We start from the raw sequence: 13,986 nt of genomic DNA on the forward strand, positions 1-13,986 counted from the left end.
AACTTTCCCAAATATTTCCCTTACTCTTAAGATGTTTATATATTGGGAGAATAGAGCCTCAGATCTATTACTTTTGCAATCCTGGAAGCCCTGGCAATGTGTTCACTTTCAAACCTCAGGCTACCTCTGAGTCTAATTGCTGTCAACATGGGCTTATTGGGGTGGAATATTTAACTCACAGAGGTGAACTCAAATTCTCTATGTCCAGCTAGTGCGTGGATGTGGAAGATGGATTTGCCATCAGGTCAAATGAAAAATAGAGAAAGGCATTTCCATGAGTCATGGATGCTGTCTTTAAAGTAGAGATGCAGGCTTTTGATGGCTCCTGGGAGCCTGCCCTTGGAACTGACTTGGAGATTCTTACCGTGTTTCCCAAAAAATAAGACCTAGCTGGACAATCAGCTCTAATGCATCTTTTGGAGCAGAAATTAATATAAGACCCAGACTTATTTTACTATAAGACCGGGTCTTATATTAACTTTTGCTCCAAAAGACACATTAGAGCTGATTGTCTGGCCTGGTCTTATTTTCGGGGAAACACAGTTCTACTATTGCCTGCCCTTTGTAGCTGTTCCCACCACTCCACAGATCCTAGGTTTCTTAGAACTTTTATTTGGACAATTTGACATGAGTGTTGTCTCTGCCTCTGCCAAGATTTTGCAAGTGGATCTACTCCAGAGAGATATAACTCCTGGCTTTGCTTAAAATTTCTTTGTTGCCCAAGATTGCTCAGAAAAACAAGGCAAAACAAAAACCCTCTTGCTAAAACAGTATGTTAGAGGTCACCCCTCTCCTTCTTCATAGTGGCTTCATGAATATTCACACAGAGTAGAAGCTCCAAAGTAGCCCTAAATTGCAGGAGAAGTAATTTCTGGTCTGCAGAGAGCTCTAAAACTCTAGGTTGGTGGTGGTTGTTTAACGTATCCCAGAGGTAAAAGAATCAGATAAACTATACCACACTGTGGTGGAAATTAAATATTGCCATCCAGTTCATACTCCTCAGTGGGGTGTGGGTTAGTATGGCATTTGACTCCACAAACAGGGACTGCATACAGCTACTATGTACTGTAAATACTCATTATAGCCTCATAGCAGAAAGTACTGTACCCACTGAATACGTAAACAGCTGTACTGGGAACATAGAAAATAGTCTTTTATTTTATCTAAGTGATAGAAAAATAGTCTTCAAAATACACTGTTAAACGTATGGGTTTGTATTAAAGTAGAATTTGTATGTACAGTAAGGCAGTATCTCCATTAACATGCTGCTGTGATGATCTTTTAAATTAAAGTTAGTCTTTTGGGATTTTGTTTTCACTAAGGGAAGTCCAGGGTATAAAATAAATTATCTATCATTCTGAAGTGAAGCAGGAGAACATTTTAGAAGTATTTACCACATGAAACTCATTTGCCTCTTGTGTAAGAAAATTCCACTTTCCAAAACTATATTCTCTAGAGGCTTTAGAATGAAATAGGTTTTTCTGGGGGGTGGGTGGATGGGTGGTGGTGGGGATATCTATGTTTAACAAATCCAAACTATTTTAAGAAAAAAAATGGAGGCATCATTTTTACTTGCATATCAGCAGTATATCACTAAGGTAATAGGAACTGATGTAAACAATTTGTCAGGTGTTCTGGAATGCATTCTTTTTAAAAATGTAGTTGGTGAATCCTAATAAAATGGAAGAGGAGTGCAAAGGTGAAGCAATTGGTTTTCATGGCATTTGTCTCATATCCATCACTTTCCTGTGGTGAACTATTTTAACTATTTCATTTCCTTCTGTCACAGAACAAACCATGAAAGCCTTTTTCAGAAGATACGATAAACCTATCGGCTCTGTCCCTCAGGAGACTAAGCACAGTGCTTTTATTTCACGGAACACGTAACTTTATAACTAACAACAAAAAGTGAATCTGCAAATCACAGTTAGGAAACAAAATCATTTGTTCTGGAATCAGCTGTTGGAGAAAGAGGCAACGGGTTGAAAATGGAGCATGAAAAGGAGTGAAGCGTGAGTTTTAGTAGTGTCATTCTAACCGCATTTTTGCACAGTCTCTAGTAGAGTGCGTTTCAGGTACTCTTTAGTGTTACCCGAAAAAAACAAAATCACATTTTAGCCTATCATTCCATGAATCAAGCTATCCCTGAAAGGAGTGCTTAAAACACGCGGGATCCAGGTAGTCCAACCCACCCGTTTGGAGTTTGCAGTTGCTTGGTGTTGCAGTGAAAGAGGCCAGGTCTTTCTCAGCTTGATTCTGTTGAAGGGATGATGGAGCCCCTGTGGCTGGTTCTTCAAACAAAGCCAGGTTTTGAGGGCAGGGACCCTGCACTAACACCAGGATGTGGTTATCCATCACCCTGGACACTTTAGCGTACTCCTTACTGGTTTCCAGAGTGCTGGGCTTCTCTGTCTGGTTGCTGTTCTCCTTCTGTTTGGGGAGCAATGATAGAGCTCCATCTTTGTTGATCTTGTGAATCTCCACATAATCCAAGAGTTTGGCAGAAATAAAGGGGGTTTCCTCCTGGGGCAGCAGCCAGGCAGTGTCTGGGTCAGTCTGGGAATGAGAGCTTTCAACCTCTCTCTGCTCGCCTGCCTTTTCCTCCCCTCCAGTCTCAGTGGTTTTCGAGGATGTTAAAGCATGTGTGTCTGTCTTGTCCACCAAAGTGCCCGATACACCTGCTGTGCCCATGGCCAGCTTACACACGTCACTAATGTTGTGGTAAGAAGACCTGGGGTTGTGCTGCCTGGGGGGCTGTGGTAAAAGCCATGTTGATTTGGATCCACTGGCATGGAAATAAGGCATTTTGCCTTCCAAGCCTGTGTTCTGGGGCTCCCAGGTATGGGTACCATTTGTTTCAGGACTCTCTGGCTTCTCAATGCCTTCAGAAGTGTGGAACGGGAAGGGATTTGCCCAGGGTTCCTCGCACTTTTCAGACAAAAGGGATGGGCTGTCACAACTGCCCTGGCCAGAGTCACTGTCGAGATCCAGGTGTGTGCGCTTCACCCCTTGACTCGGGTATTTTTTGGAATGGGCTGGCATCAGGTGCCGGTCCTCACTGTCGATGACTTCTAGAAACTCCACTAGCAGATCCTCACAGTCAGAAGAAGGAGGGAAGTCCTGGCATCCTAGGGCACTCAGTAGTTCTTCAGACTTGCCCTTCTATCAAATGGAGAGATGGCTGTTAGCTTCATAGCATCTCTAATCAGCATCACACCCTAGCCTGCTGTGTTCATGACCCTGAGCAGGTTGGATGTGGTAACCGTCTAGCAGAATTTCCCAAACTTTAGACACTTGTGTACCCGGCCATCTTTAATCACTTCCTAGACTACTACTCATCTAATGGTTTTCTTAAGTCAATTCGTGATGTTAACTTAGCTTCTCTCTAAGCAATAATATGACGACTTTAATGGGCAAGTAGTATGTGCACAGATAATAAACATAAAATCATTAAATAAGAAAAGTTGGTGAAATATCTAAAATCACAGTGCTCATACGCACTTTCACCACTTTGGGGTTCACTGGCTCTGAGATCTGGTTGCTGGTCGCTTACTTTCTAGAGTCCGGAAGTAGTACGTTGCTTCTCATCTTTTCTTTCTCCTCTTCCTACTTCTCCCTTCTTCTCCCTCCCTTGTCCTCCTATCCTGTTTTTACCTTTCCTTCTACTCCATTTCCTCACCCTCTTCTCCTTTCTCCTTCTCTTCCTGCTAACGCACATTCTCTCCCTCTCCTGCTATTCCTCTCCCTTCTCCTTCTCATCTCGATTCTTCTCCTTCTCTCTCCTTCCTCCTGCCTTCTCTTTCTTTCCACTCTTCTTCCTGATCCTCTGACTTTGGTCAGGTACTGGTGCCTAAACTTTGGCTTTATCACTTATTAAAGGGTATTGGCTTGGGACAAGCTGCTCAATGATCCTCAGTTTCTCCATTTGTAAAATGAGAATAACAGTACCATATAAGGGTTCTTTTGAGAGTTGGAGTTAATGTGATTGAGGAAAAAAAAGAACATTTTTTTGACACACAAAAAAGTTTATCATTAAGTTTCTGTGGTTACAATGTCAAATAGATAGTAGTTAATTTAGTTAGCTGAGATGTTCACTCTGGTTCTATAAAGGTCAGTGCTAAAGACTGGAGAGTGGAGTGAGAGCACTGTACTAGGAGCTCAAATTCTGGGGTGCTAGTCCCTGCTCTGATATTTGCAAAGTGAATGCAGTCAAGGCAAATTCTCTGGGACCCACTTCTCACGTTCTTGGGCTGTTAGCCTTACAGTGGCTGAGTAAAGTGATGCAATACAAAGGTAATTGCTTTTATATATATATCAGTATTAAGGTCAAATTGAAACTATATATTTCAACCTGCAGAAAAATTTAAAATGTCCTAACCCCTCTTTTTATTCGAAACACTTAAATTTAATTTCCACTTGAATCAGACTAACTGGGCCCTGGCAAACACCAGCCCCATGGTCCTGATCCAGGCTCAACAGAATGCTCAAACAGAGCAAAACTTGCAACAGGATATTCTGTTACAGCCTTATGTGAAGAACATTCAAGCAAACGCTTTTACCAAAGTATGATAGAGGGAGTCATAGTAGGTCCCTCTTTTGGATTAAACAAAATATTTACCCTCTTTCTAAATTGATTATTTGTACAAAATGTTTACATATGTGCTTATGGATAGACTTGGTAAATCTAGCTATGTGTTTTCATGTTTCCTTGGCTTTCTTTCTTTTCCCTCTGACTTTTAGTGTCTGATAATAAACACACATCTTTCTGTAAACACACATGCTAAGAAGGAGGTAAGGATGACTGAGCCGGCCAGGCTGAACTGATGGAGACTGTGTGTGCATATGTGAAGGTAAGTATTACAAAGCAGTGAGTCATAATACCTTTTCCACCTCTGGCACTTACCTCCAGCAGATGAGTATCAAATCCTTTAATTTTGGGCCCAGGAACTGGTGGAAGGATGCAGGTCACCATGCTATAAAATAATTTGTGAGATAGGATAAATGACTCATCTCATTGAGTAATTTCCGAAAGGTTAGTGTTATCTCTAAATAGTTGTTGCCTGGACTCTATAGGAGTCCTGGGGCTATAAGAAACTGACAGTCAATGGTGAAGACAACTAATAATTTTAGAGGCCAACATCAAAATTAGCTCTGGCTAACTGAGGAGGCGATTTTGAAACTAGTGAATTCGTTGGACTATTTACTTCTCTTGATTTTAGGTGCTCTTGACAGATTTTTACTATTTCCCAACTGTCAGCTGCAGTTTGATGCAAAGAGCACCAGCTTCAAATGAGTGCATTTTGCAACTTTTGGTAGCATTGATAGAAGATTTTTTAAGGGGTGTATGCACTGCTCTAATCGCTAAATGAGGTGCTTATCTTCCATCATCTCTGTATTGTTTGTTTGTTTCTTTCTTTCTTTCTTTTTTTTTTTTTTACCATCATCCCTGACCACCATGATTGGGAGGAAGGTTGACAGACAATGAAGTACCTGTAGCCTTTCAAAACCACTACCCAGACCATAATCAAACCGATGACAGCAGAAAGAACAGCTACAAAGATCCACACAGTAGTATCTTTCATGGTGAAATCTAAAAAGCAAACAGCCAGAAAGCTTTGATCACATACAGCATCATTAAATACAAACGGACTAACAAAAACTAATGAATAAAACTTTGAACATAAATTCCCCCCCCGCCTACACTTCTTTTGATTTGAACAGCAATCTAAACTAGCATTAACGATGGGTTTAATTTTTCTAATATTCTTAAATTTTAAAATATTGTATATATTTACACTTTTCAAAATCCTTTTACATGTTATTTTATTTGATACTCAGAGGAAATTCAAGGTCACATGGTCCATTGGAGTAATAAAAATATAAGTTAACATTTATTAAGTTCTTACTAAAGGCCATCAATGGTGTTAAGGTCTTTACATACTTCGCCCTGTACGTGAAGATGAGACTCAGAGAGTGATTTACCCACTGGCATGTAACTATAAAGTTGCAGTCTTGGATTTGAATCCAGGTGTTTGCCTCTAGATTCTGTGCTTTTACTTAGGAAGGGCCAGGGCTGGATAAGATGCATGTAAGTCTTATAACCCACAATTCAGTGTTCTTTCCAGTATGCCAAGCCAGTGCAAGCCTTGATATTCGGGCCAGGCAAGTTGTCACAGCACTAGGCTTCACCATGTGGTTCTGGATAAGACTTCTAACTTCACTGAACTTGTTTCCTCACTTTTAATTCCTAACGGTAATTATATTGTCTCTGAATACCTGAGGGTTGGGAGGGCCACACAAGGTAAGGACTTTGTAAACCGGAAAAGTACTTTAGAAATGCAAGATGAATCATTCTCTTGTAGAATACAAGCCACCATTTTTTATTAGTTTCACAACAAGTCTACTACACATCTAACACTGTACATAGCTATTATAATACCATTGACTATATTCTCTATGCTGTACTTTATATCCTGTGACTACACACACACACACACACACACACACACACACACACACACACACACAAACACATTTAAGTTATAGTGACATTCCATATTATTTTTTATTAGTTTCAGGTGTACAGCATAGTGGTTAGGCATTTATATAATTTATGAAATGATCCCCCCAATAAGTCGTGTACCCATTTGACACCATACATAATTTTTACAATATTGACTATATTCCCCATACTGCATTTCACATCCCTGTGACTGTTCTGTAACTACCGATAAATCACCTTTCTCACCCATCCCAACCCCTTCCTATCTAGCAACCATCAGTTTGTTCTCTTTATCTATGAGTCTATTTTTGTTTTGTTTATTCATTTATTCTGTTCTTTAGATTCCACATATAAGTGAGATATGATAGTGTTTGTCTTTCTCAGTCTGACTTATTTCACCTACCTAATATCCTCTAGGTTCATCCATGTTGTTGCAAATGGTAAGATTTCATTCTTTTTCATGGCAGAGTAATACTCCATTATATATGTACCACATTTCTTTATCCAATTATCTATTGATGAGCATTTCGGTTGCTGCCATATCTTAGAAACCACCATTTAACTACAGTTAGGATTGAGTGAGTGCCTCTTACATACTGTGCTTTGGACATGTAATCGATATCAGAGCCTTAAAATCAGTTTAGTTCATGCCTTTGAAATGGGATATCACCTTACCAATTCTGGGAGAACTAGATGATGACCTTGATTAAATGATATGGATGAGGCAGATGGGGAGGGCAGAATGACCATCAAGCACTCTGAGATACACCAAGCCCATGTCTGCAGCTTAATTTTAGAAACTGGTCCTCACTAACAGTGACCCAGAGAGCACTGCTACACTTCCAAATGTCTTAGTGCTGGATAGAGAGATGATAAACCCACCTCTACTCGTTCTTCTGACTTAGGCTCAAAATAGTTTCTCTGTTAGTAGTTCAAACATGCAAATTTACTAAATTCATTCTGTTTTAAAAATATTTAAGAACATAAGCCAAAAGTAGCCAAGACACTTACCATTAGGTATCTGGATGGAGCTCTCTGGGCCCCACTTACTCCAGAATCCATGGTCTGGCTTGCAGCGAACCTGGACAACATATTTATGTCCTGGATATAAGCTGAGAATCTTAAACTGAGTTTGTTGTCCAGCGAAATGAGTCTAGGAGGAACAAGAAAAACAGAAGTCACTCTGATCTGTGTTCTGAAGAAAGAGACGTTTCCCTTAGATAATAAACTATTGGAGGAGGGAGGCCAGACAATCAGACCCAGTAGATACTAGCTTTCACCATTCCACCCCCTCAGCCCATCCCTTTCTCTCTAAAACACTGCTCACACAAAAATTAACAAGTTCCCTATCTCTCCATTTGTAACTCTATTTCGGAAAGACAAATATTCTGCTCTCTAATACTTACCTTCTAAATTCTACTTTATGGAAGGTAACCAGTTAATAAAATTGGGAAATTATTATTTTGTAAACCCTAATGAAATAATTGATTCAAGGATTATTGTTTGCTATAAAGCATAGATGGAAGAGAACTGGCACTCATGTATGTTGACACAATGGTGCACAAATTAAACGTGACTTTACAATCAAGGGACCAGATTGTGAGCTCCCTACTCCAGTCGTCAATTTTATCATAATTTATGGTAGGTCAATTAGATGGTTTATGTCTCCTGATATGACGCAATATGAAGCATATAATATCACTTTTAAAGTATTCTTGCCCAAAATTGTTCAACCTCAATCTAATCAAGTCTTCAGATCTAATGTCTGGTTACAGGAAATATGGAGGCAGAGAAATCAGCTAAAAGACCTCACAAAGAACCAACCAGACAAATGCAAAAGTTAGGACCTTCTATGGGAAAAGTGGCCCAGTCTTCTGATCACGATGAGAATAAAGGGATATTGTAACAACTAGTCACAATGTGTGGTCTTAGAGTGGATTCTGGTTTTGAAAAACTAGCTGTTAAAGGTATATATATTTTTAAAGCAATTGGGGAATTAAAATATGGACTGGCTATTTAAATGATATTAAAGTATTCTAATTAATTTTCTATGAATGATCCTATTATTTAGGTTATGTTGGGAAATGTTTCCTTTTTAAAAGAGACATATACTAAAGTATTTAAAAGTGGAATATTATAATATCTATAATTTACCATACTGTTTCTTTACATTGAAGTATTTAAAAGTGAATAAAAATGCTGTTGGCAGTTGACGGGTTACACTGAGATTCTTTTTCCTCCCACGTAGTGCTGTTTAAGTAGTCTCATAGGTGTCTAGATCTAAGATACACTGAGGGATTGGAAACCTGATGGAAGAGACTGTTCAGTGCAAGGAAGGGAGAGATGTGAAGATGCACCCCCATCAATTCTAACGCAGGGGAGAAGACCTGTTCACATCTGGGTGGGTCACATCAGCATCAGAAGGGCAACATAGTGGCCTAATAATTAGGAAAAGTGACATGTTCTCAGTTTCCAGGGCTTCCTCTTTGCCAAAGGATAGGGTTTCTTTCAAAAGTTTCTGGTTAACTCACCTCCCACTCAGCTGCTTTCTCAGGTTTTAATCGAATTTCATACTGGAGTATGAGCCAACCAGTTCTTAAGTCAACCAGGGTGGGTGGAAACCATTTTATCCACAGATACAGTTTTTGGTCTTCTGGCTGTTTTAATTCCAAAGTCAGGTTCACAGGAGGGTTTGGTTCAACTGCAGATAGAAAGAAAATCCATATTTAGTAAAAGAGGTATTTGAACACAGAACAATGTGACTTACCATTTCACTCCACCATGGTTATGACACACCTTGTATTTGGTATCAGGTGTTGATCAGCAGGGTTGGGATAAGGTCGAAGCAAGGGAGATATGTAGGGTGCAAAATTTAAGGAGACACTAATGGCCAAAAAGCACATGTAAGATCCTCAACGTCATTAGCCATTCAGGAAATGCAAATCAAACTTATACTAAGATACCATTTCACACCCATTAGGGTGGTTGGAATTCAAAAAATGAAAAATAACAAGGGAGAATGTTGGAGAAATGGAGACCTTCATACATTGCTGGTGAGAATGTAAAATGGTACAGATGCTATGGAAAACAGTCTGGAAGTTACTCAAAAACTTAAGCATAAAATTACCATGTCACCCATCAATTTCATGCCTTAGCCAACGTACCCAAAAGAAATGACAGCAGGTGTTCAAATAACTCGTACATGAATGTTTGTAGTAGTACCATTCACAATAACCCATAAGTGTAAACGACACAAATATCCATCAATTGATGACTGGATAAACAATATCCACATAAGGGAACATTATTCGGCCACAAAGAGGAAGTAAGTACGTACTGATACATGCTACCACGTGGACGAATCTTAAGAACATTATGTTAAGGGAAAGAAGCCAGACACAAAAGGCCATACACTGTATAATTCCATATATGTGAAATGTCCAGAATAGGCAAATTTATAAAGAATAAAGCAGATTAGTGGACGCTCTGGGGCTGCAGTCAGGGAAAAAATCTGGAGTGACTACCTAATGGGGATGGCGTGTCCTTTGGAGGGAGGAAAGTGTTCTGTAACTAGATGGGGGTGATGATTGCGCAGCGTTGTGAATGAGCTCGTACCCCTGAATTACGTACTTTACAATGGTGAATTTATGTTATGTGTATTGTACCACAATAAAAATACTTAAGGAGGCACTAACTCTTAGGTTCCGTCAAATGCAGGCCTGTGGGCACTTCCTTCAGTGTGAGGTGCCCGGAGCGCTGGCTTGCCTAAGCCTCGTCTCAGTCTGGGTTGTCTAATACTTTCTCTGTTCATCTAGTACCTCCTCAAATCAGTCTCCACACCAGGTGGCATAGGGAGAGCGTCGCTATCGTGTACTTGGCATCACAACCTACCATTACCTATAAAATGAACTTGAGAAAATTTGCCACTAATCTTCCTGCTTATACGTTACTAAGGAAGTACCAAGGAAAGATGATTGTACATGTACTTATTAAACAAACATCGGTTCTTTAATATAAGTTTGAAGTTAAACACAATACTGAGAAATTGTGTGCCTCTCATCAAAAAAATATTGTACAAAAAGGCATGTAAAATGTTCAGGATGAATCCTTTTAAGCAGTTTCTCAACCTCAGCATTATTTGTTTTTGGACCAGGTAATTCTTTGTTGTGGGGGCTGTCCTGATCACTGTGGGATGCTTAGCAGGATCTCTGGCCTCTACTCATTAGATGCCAGTAATACCTCCCTGTCCCCACTCCCTGGACTGCGATAATCAAAACTGTCTCCTGCCATTGTCAAATACCCTGTGGGAGGCAAAATAGTCCCTGTTGAGAATCATAGCTTTCAACTGTCTTTAACATAGACATTAGTCGATGACGACAACAACAACAAAGTCTGTTTCGGAGACATTATTGCCAATGTTGTGTTTTCGTACTATAGGTTATCACTGGATGAGAGTGAGGCTGATGGGAAATGTACTGCAGTTAACACTGAGATTTAAATGCACTTCCATGGCCTGTCGCTAACACTGTATGTGTCAGGGTTATATGAGCACTTCTTTTATTAGTTTGAAAAATATAGTACAACGTATACTTTCACCAGAGAATTTGTCTTCCAGAATCAATGCGAGTTTGATGCCCTCATTGATTTCACTTTTTAAACATACTACTCTACTTTAGTGATCCCGTTTTTTTTTTTTGTGGATAACATTCATTATAGCAGTTGCTCATTTTAGAACTTTTCTTGCTTTCACTGTTTTGCTCTCTAATACTAAATAGTTTCATGTTTGAGGGCAAGACATTTCAAGAAAGAGCCCATGAAGAAGAAATTATTTGACATTTAGCATCTTAAAGACTTCATATCTCAAGTAAATTTATATGACTGGAATTTATTTTATTCCTACTTGTCAGTGGGGTTACCTTTTCGATTTTCTTAAATTCAGTTCAAATTCAGTTTTCACCCCTCCACTCATTGCAATGATTTGCTGGGGGAGAAAATATTCAAATGTGGACTAGTGGTGTTGGAAGCTTTTTAAGGGTCAGCCACTGATAACATGACAATGAGATGATATGCAAGTGAGTTTTTGAGAATCTTAGCCTCGTTTTCCTTGTTGGGTGGTGTTAGGTAAATCGGGAAGACTGGGGTGAACTTGAATCTAATTAGCTGCTCTCTAGATTATTCTCGAAGATGAGGCTGAGCCCAGTCCTGGGCAAGGCATCTCTTGTCCTAACATGCCCTTGGTCATCCTTGCTGAACTGTACAGGCCACTACAGTGATGCTTACTTGCCCTGCAGCTCGATGTCGATCATGCAAAGCCAGAAACAACTCTCAGGCTGACTGTGTTTTACTTTGCTAATGAGATCGCCCAACATTCTACTTATGATCTTGGCCTGCAGCCTGCTGTCCATGGAGCACTATTTACTCTCCAAATTCTCTATTTTTTTTAAAAATAGCTACAGTTGCTAAGAATATGCACGTTGGGAATAGAATTTGGGGCAAAGCACCTAGAGCTGGTCCTGTGGGTGTAACAGCAGATGAACTCCCTCTAAGAGCTGCTACTCCATGCAGCAGTTCTGTCCTGCAGGGGGAGAGCGAAAAGAAATCTCAGCTGTCAAGGGAGAAGGAGACATTCGTTGCAGGAGGACGGATGGATTGGTAAGGGAAGCATAACTAGAACCTGCCTGCTGGGTGCAAGGGGATGGGAAGAAGGGTCAAGGAAAAGCATAGAAACCCAAGGACCCTAAATGCCAGTCTTCCTGCCATAAATGACTCAATAAATATTAGTTTAAAATACTCAGTTGACAAGGATATTGTGAATTTTCCCCTTCTTCTTTTTGGTCATCCATCAATAAGCCAAGAAGACTCAAACTGAACTTGACTGTTGGTAGAGCCATAATGCAGTAACAAATTCCTCACCCACCGCTCTTCCCCTTACCTATGTAAGTCACATCCACGTAGCGTGGATCTGAGGCACTGCTTCCCATCTGGTTCGTGGCGTTTATTACAATGATGTATACTGTCCAAATGGAGGTGTGCTTCTTGTTAAAGTAACAGGAGTTGGGGCCACCGGTTTTGTAGTCTGGACACTCGTAGATGTCTGTTTCTCTGCAATGAGTAATAAATATTTTAGGAGTGAATAAGAAAGTAGTAAAAAGAGTCTAATTTTTTCTTAATAGGTAGATCAGTACCATTGGATTCTGGGGATCAGAGCTACAGAGTAGCTTCCCAAGCTTCTGTCCTTGTCTGTATTAGCTGGGCGTGAAACAGAAGAGAATGATGGGGAAAGGGATGGAAATGTCACTTCAGAGCTTTACTGACTCTGCTTCTCACCAACCCTTCCTGTGTAGAGCTTTTTTGTGGGCTTTGTGATATATACCCCCTGTCAATAAACACTTGCACTTTCAATAGCCAAGGCACCACTATACCCAAGGTACTGTCATTGGGTCATCTCAGGAAACAGGGACTTTTCCCCACACATAAGCACCAAGGGCCCATGCATGAAGCAGCTTTTATCGCACATATATATTGAAGTACATTTCATTAAAAAAAAGGTTAAAGAGAATAAAACCTGATGTCAGCATATTTCAGATTGCACTAAGTCAGCAACAGAGTGATGTGACAGTGAAGGGTGATATTTCAGGCCCAAGTGGCTCATTAGCCTGCTCACATTAGACTTGGGGGCCTCAACACAAGACCCACTGCACAGGTGTGGAGGTGTATTCCATTTGGGTTGCCAGTTTGAGCTCCTGAAATCTGTTTACTTGACACCCCTCTGGGTCCCAGGAGGCTGACAGCTTGTGTACAACCAAGTACAGGCTCTGGGAAGTGGGCCAGCTATTGCTACCAGTAAAAATTCTCTTCACTGAGGAAGGATATAGCTTTCTCTGGATTTCCGGGAAAGTCTCATTGAAGTGTAACAAAATCCTCACTCAGAGATGACCTCTTTTAGTCTGCATTGCAACCTTAGCTCCAAATATGCCCTCTGTGAGATCACAGATCTTGGATCAGCCATTTCCTAAGGAAAAATCCTCACCTTCCTTTCCTTATAGGGCTCTTTATTGTCTTGGACATGAAACAAGTTTGATAAGTTACTGTACCATGATTGTCAAGGATTACATGACAATCTTTATGGCGCAAAAGTAACAATTACTGAAAAAAAATATAAATAGCACAAGGTTTATAGATAAGCATCTAAAATTAACTAGCATTTAGTAAACACTCATATGTGTCCTTGGGCTGCAACTTAAGTTTGGGACAAGCAATTGGAAACATTGCTGCAGTGGTCCCCCCTTATTCATGGGGGATATGTTCTAAGACCCAAAGTAGATGCCTGAAATCACAGACAGCACTGAACCCGACATCTACTCTGTTTTTTCCTATACACACACACCTATGATAAAGTTTAATTTATAAATTAGGCACAGGAAGAGATTAACAGCAATAATAATAACATAGAATAGTTACGACAGTGTACTATCATACAAGTT

At 40.1% G+C, this 13,986-nt stretch overlaps 1 protein-coding gene across 5 annotated transcripts in view; it reads right to left on the reverse strand.

The window, feature by feature from the left end:
* Window positions 1-493: 493 nt before the first annotated feature.
* Window positions 494-13,986, reverse strand: part of PRLR (prolactin receptor) — a 140,208-nt gene continuing 126,715 nt past the window's right edge. For all 5 annotated transcript variants that reach the window (XM_033110516.1, XM_033110512.1, XM_033110514.1 and 2 more), the window contains 6 exons: window positions 12,435-12,604; window positions 9,034-9,203; window positions 7,514-7,655; window positions 5,491-5,590; window positions 4,904-4,973; window positions 494-3,162 (listed from right to left, as the gene is read on the reverse strand). In XM_033110516.1, coding sequence (XP_032966407.1) covers window positions 2,140-3,162; window positions 4,904-4,973; window positions 5,491-5,590; window positions 7,514-7,655; window positions 9,034-9,203; window positions 12,435-12,604 — 1,675 coding nt within the window. In that variant the 3' untranslated portion in view covers window positions 494-2,139. The remainder of the gene's footprint in view (window positions 3,163-4,903; window positions 4,974-5,490; window positions 5,591-7,513; window positions 7,656-9,033; window positions 9,204-12,434; window positions 12,605-13,986) is intronic.

This window comes from Rhinolophus ferrumequinum, chromosome 7, assembly GCF_004115265.2.
Source record: "Rhinolophus ferrumequinum isolate MPI-CBG mRhiFer1 chromosome 7, mRhiFer1_v1.p, whole genome shotgun sequence".
NCBI classification, from domain to species: Eukaryota; Metazoa; Chordata; class Mammalia; order Chiroptera; family Rhinolophidae; genus Rhinolophus; species Rhinolophus ferrumequinum.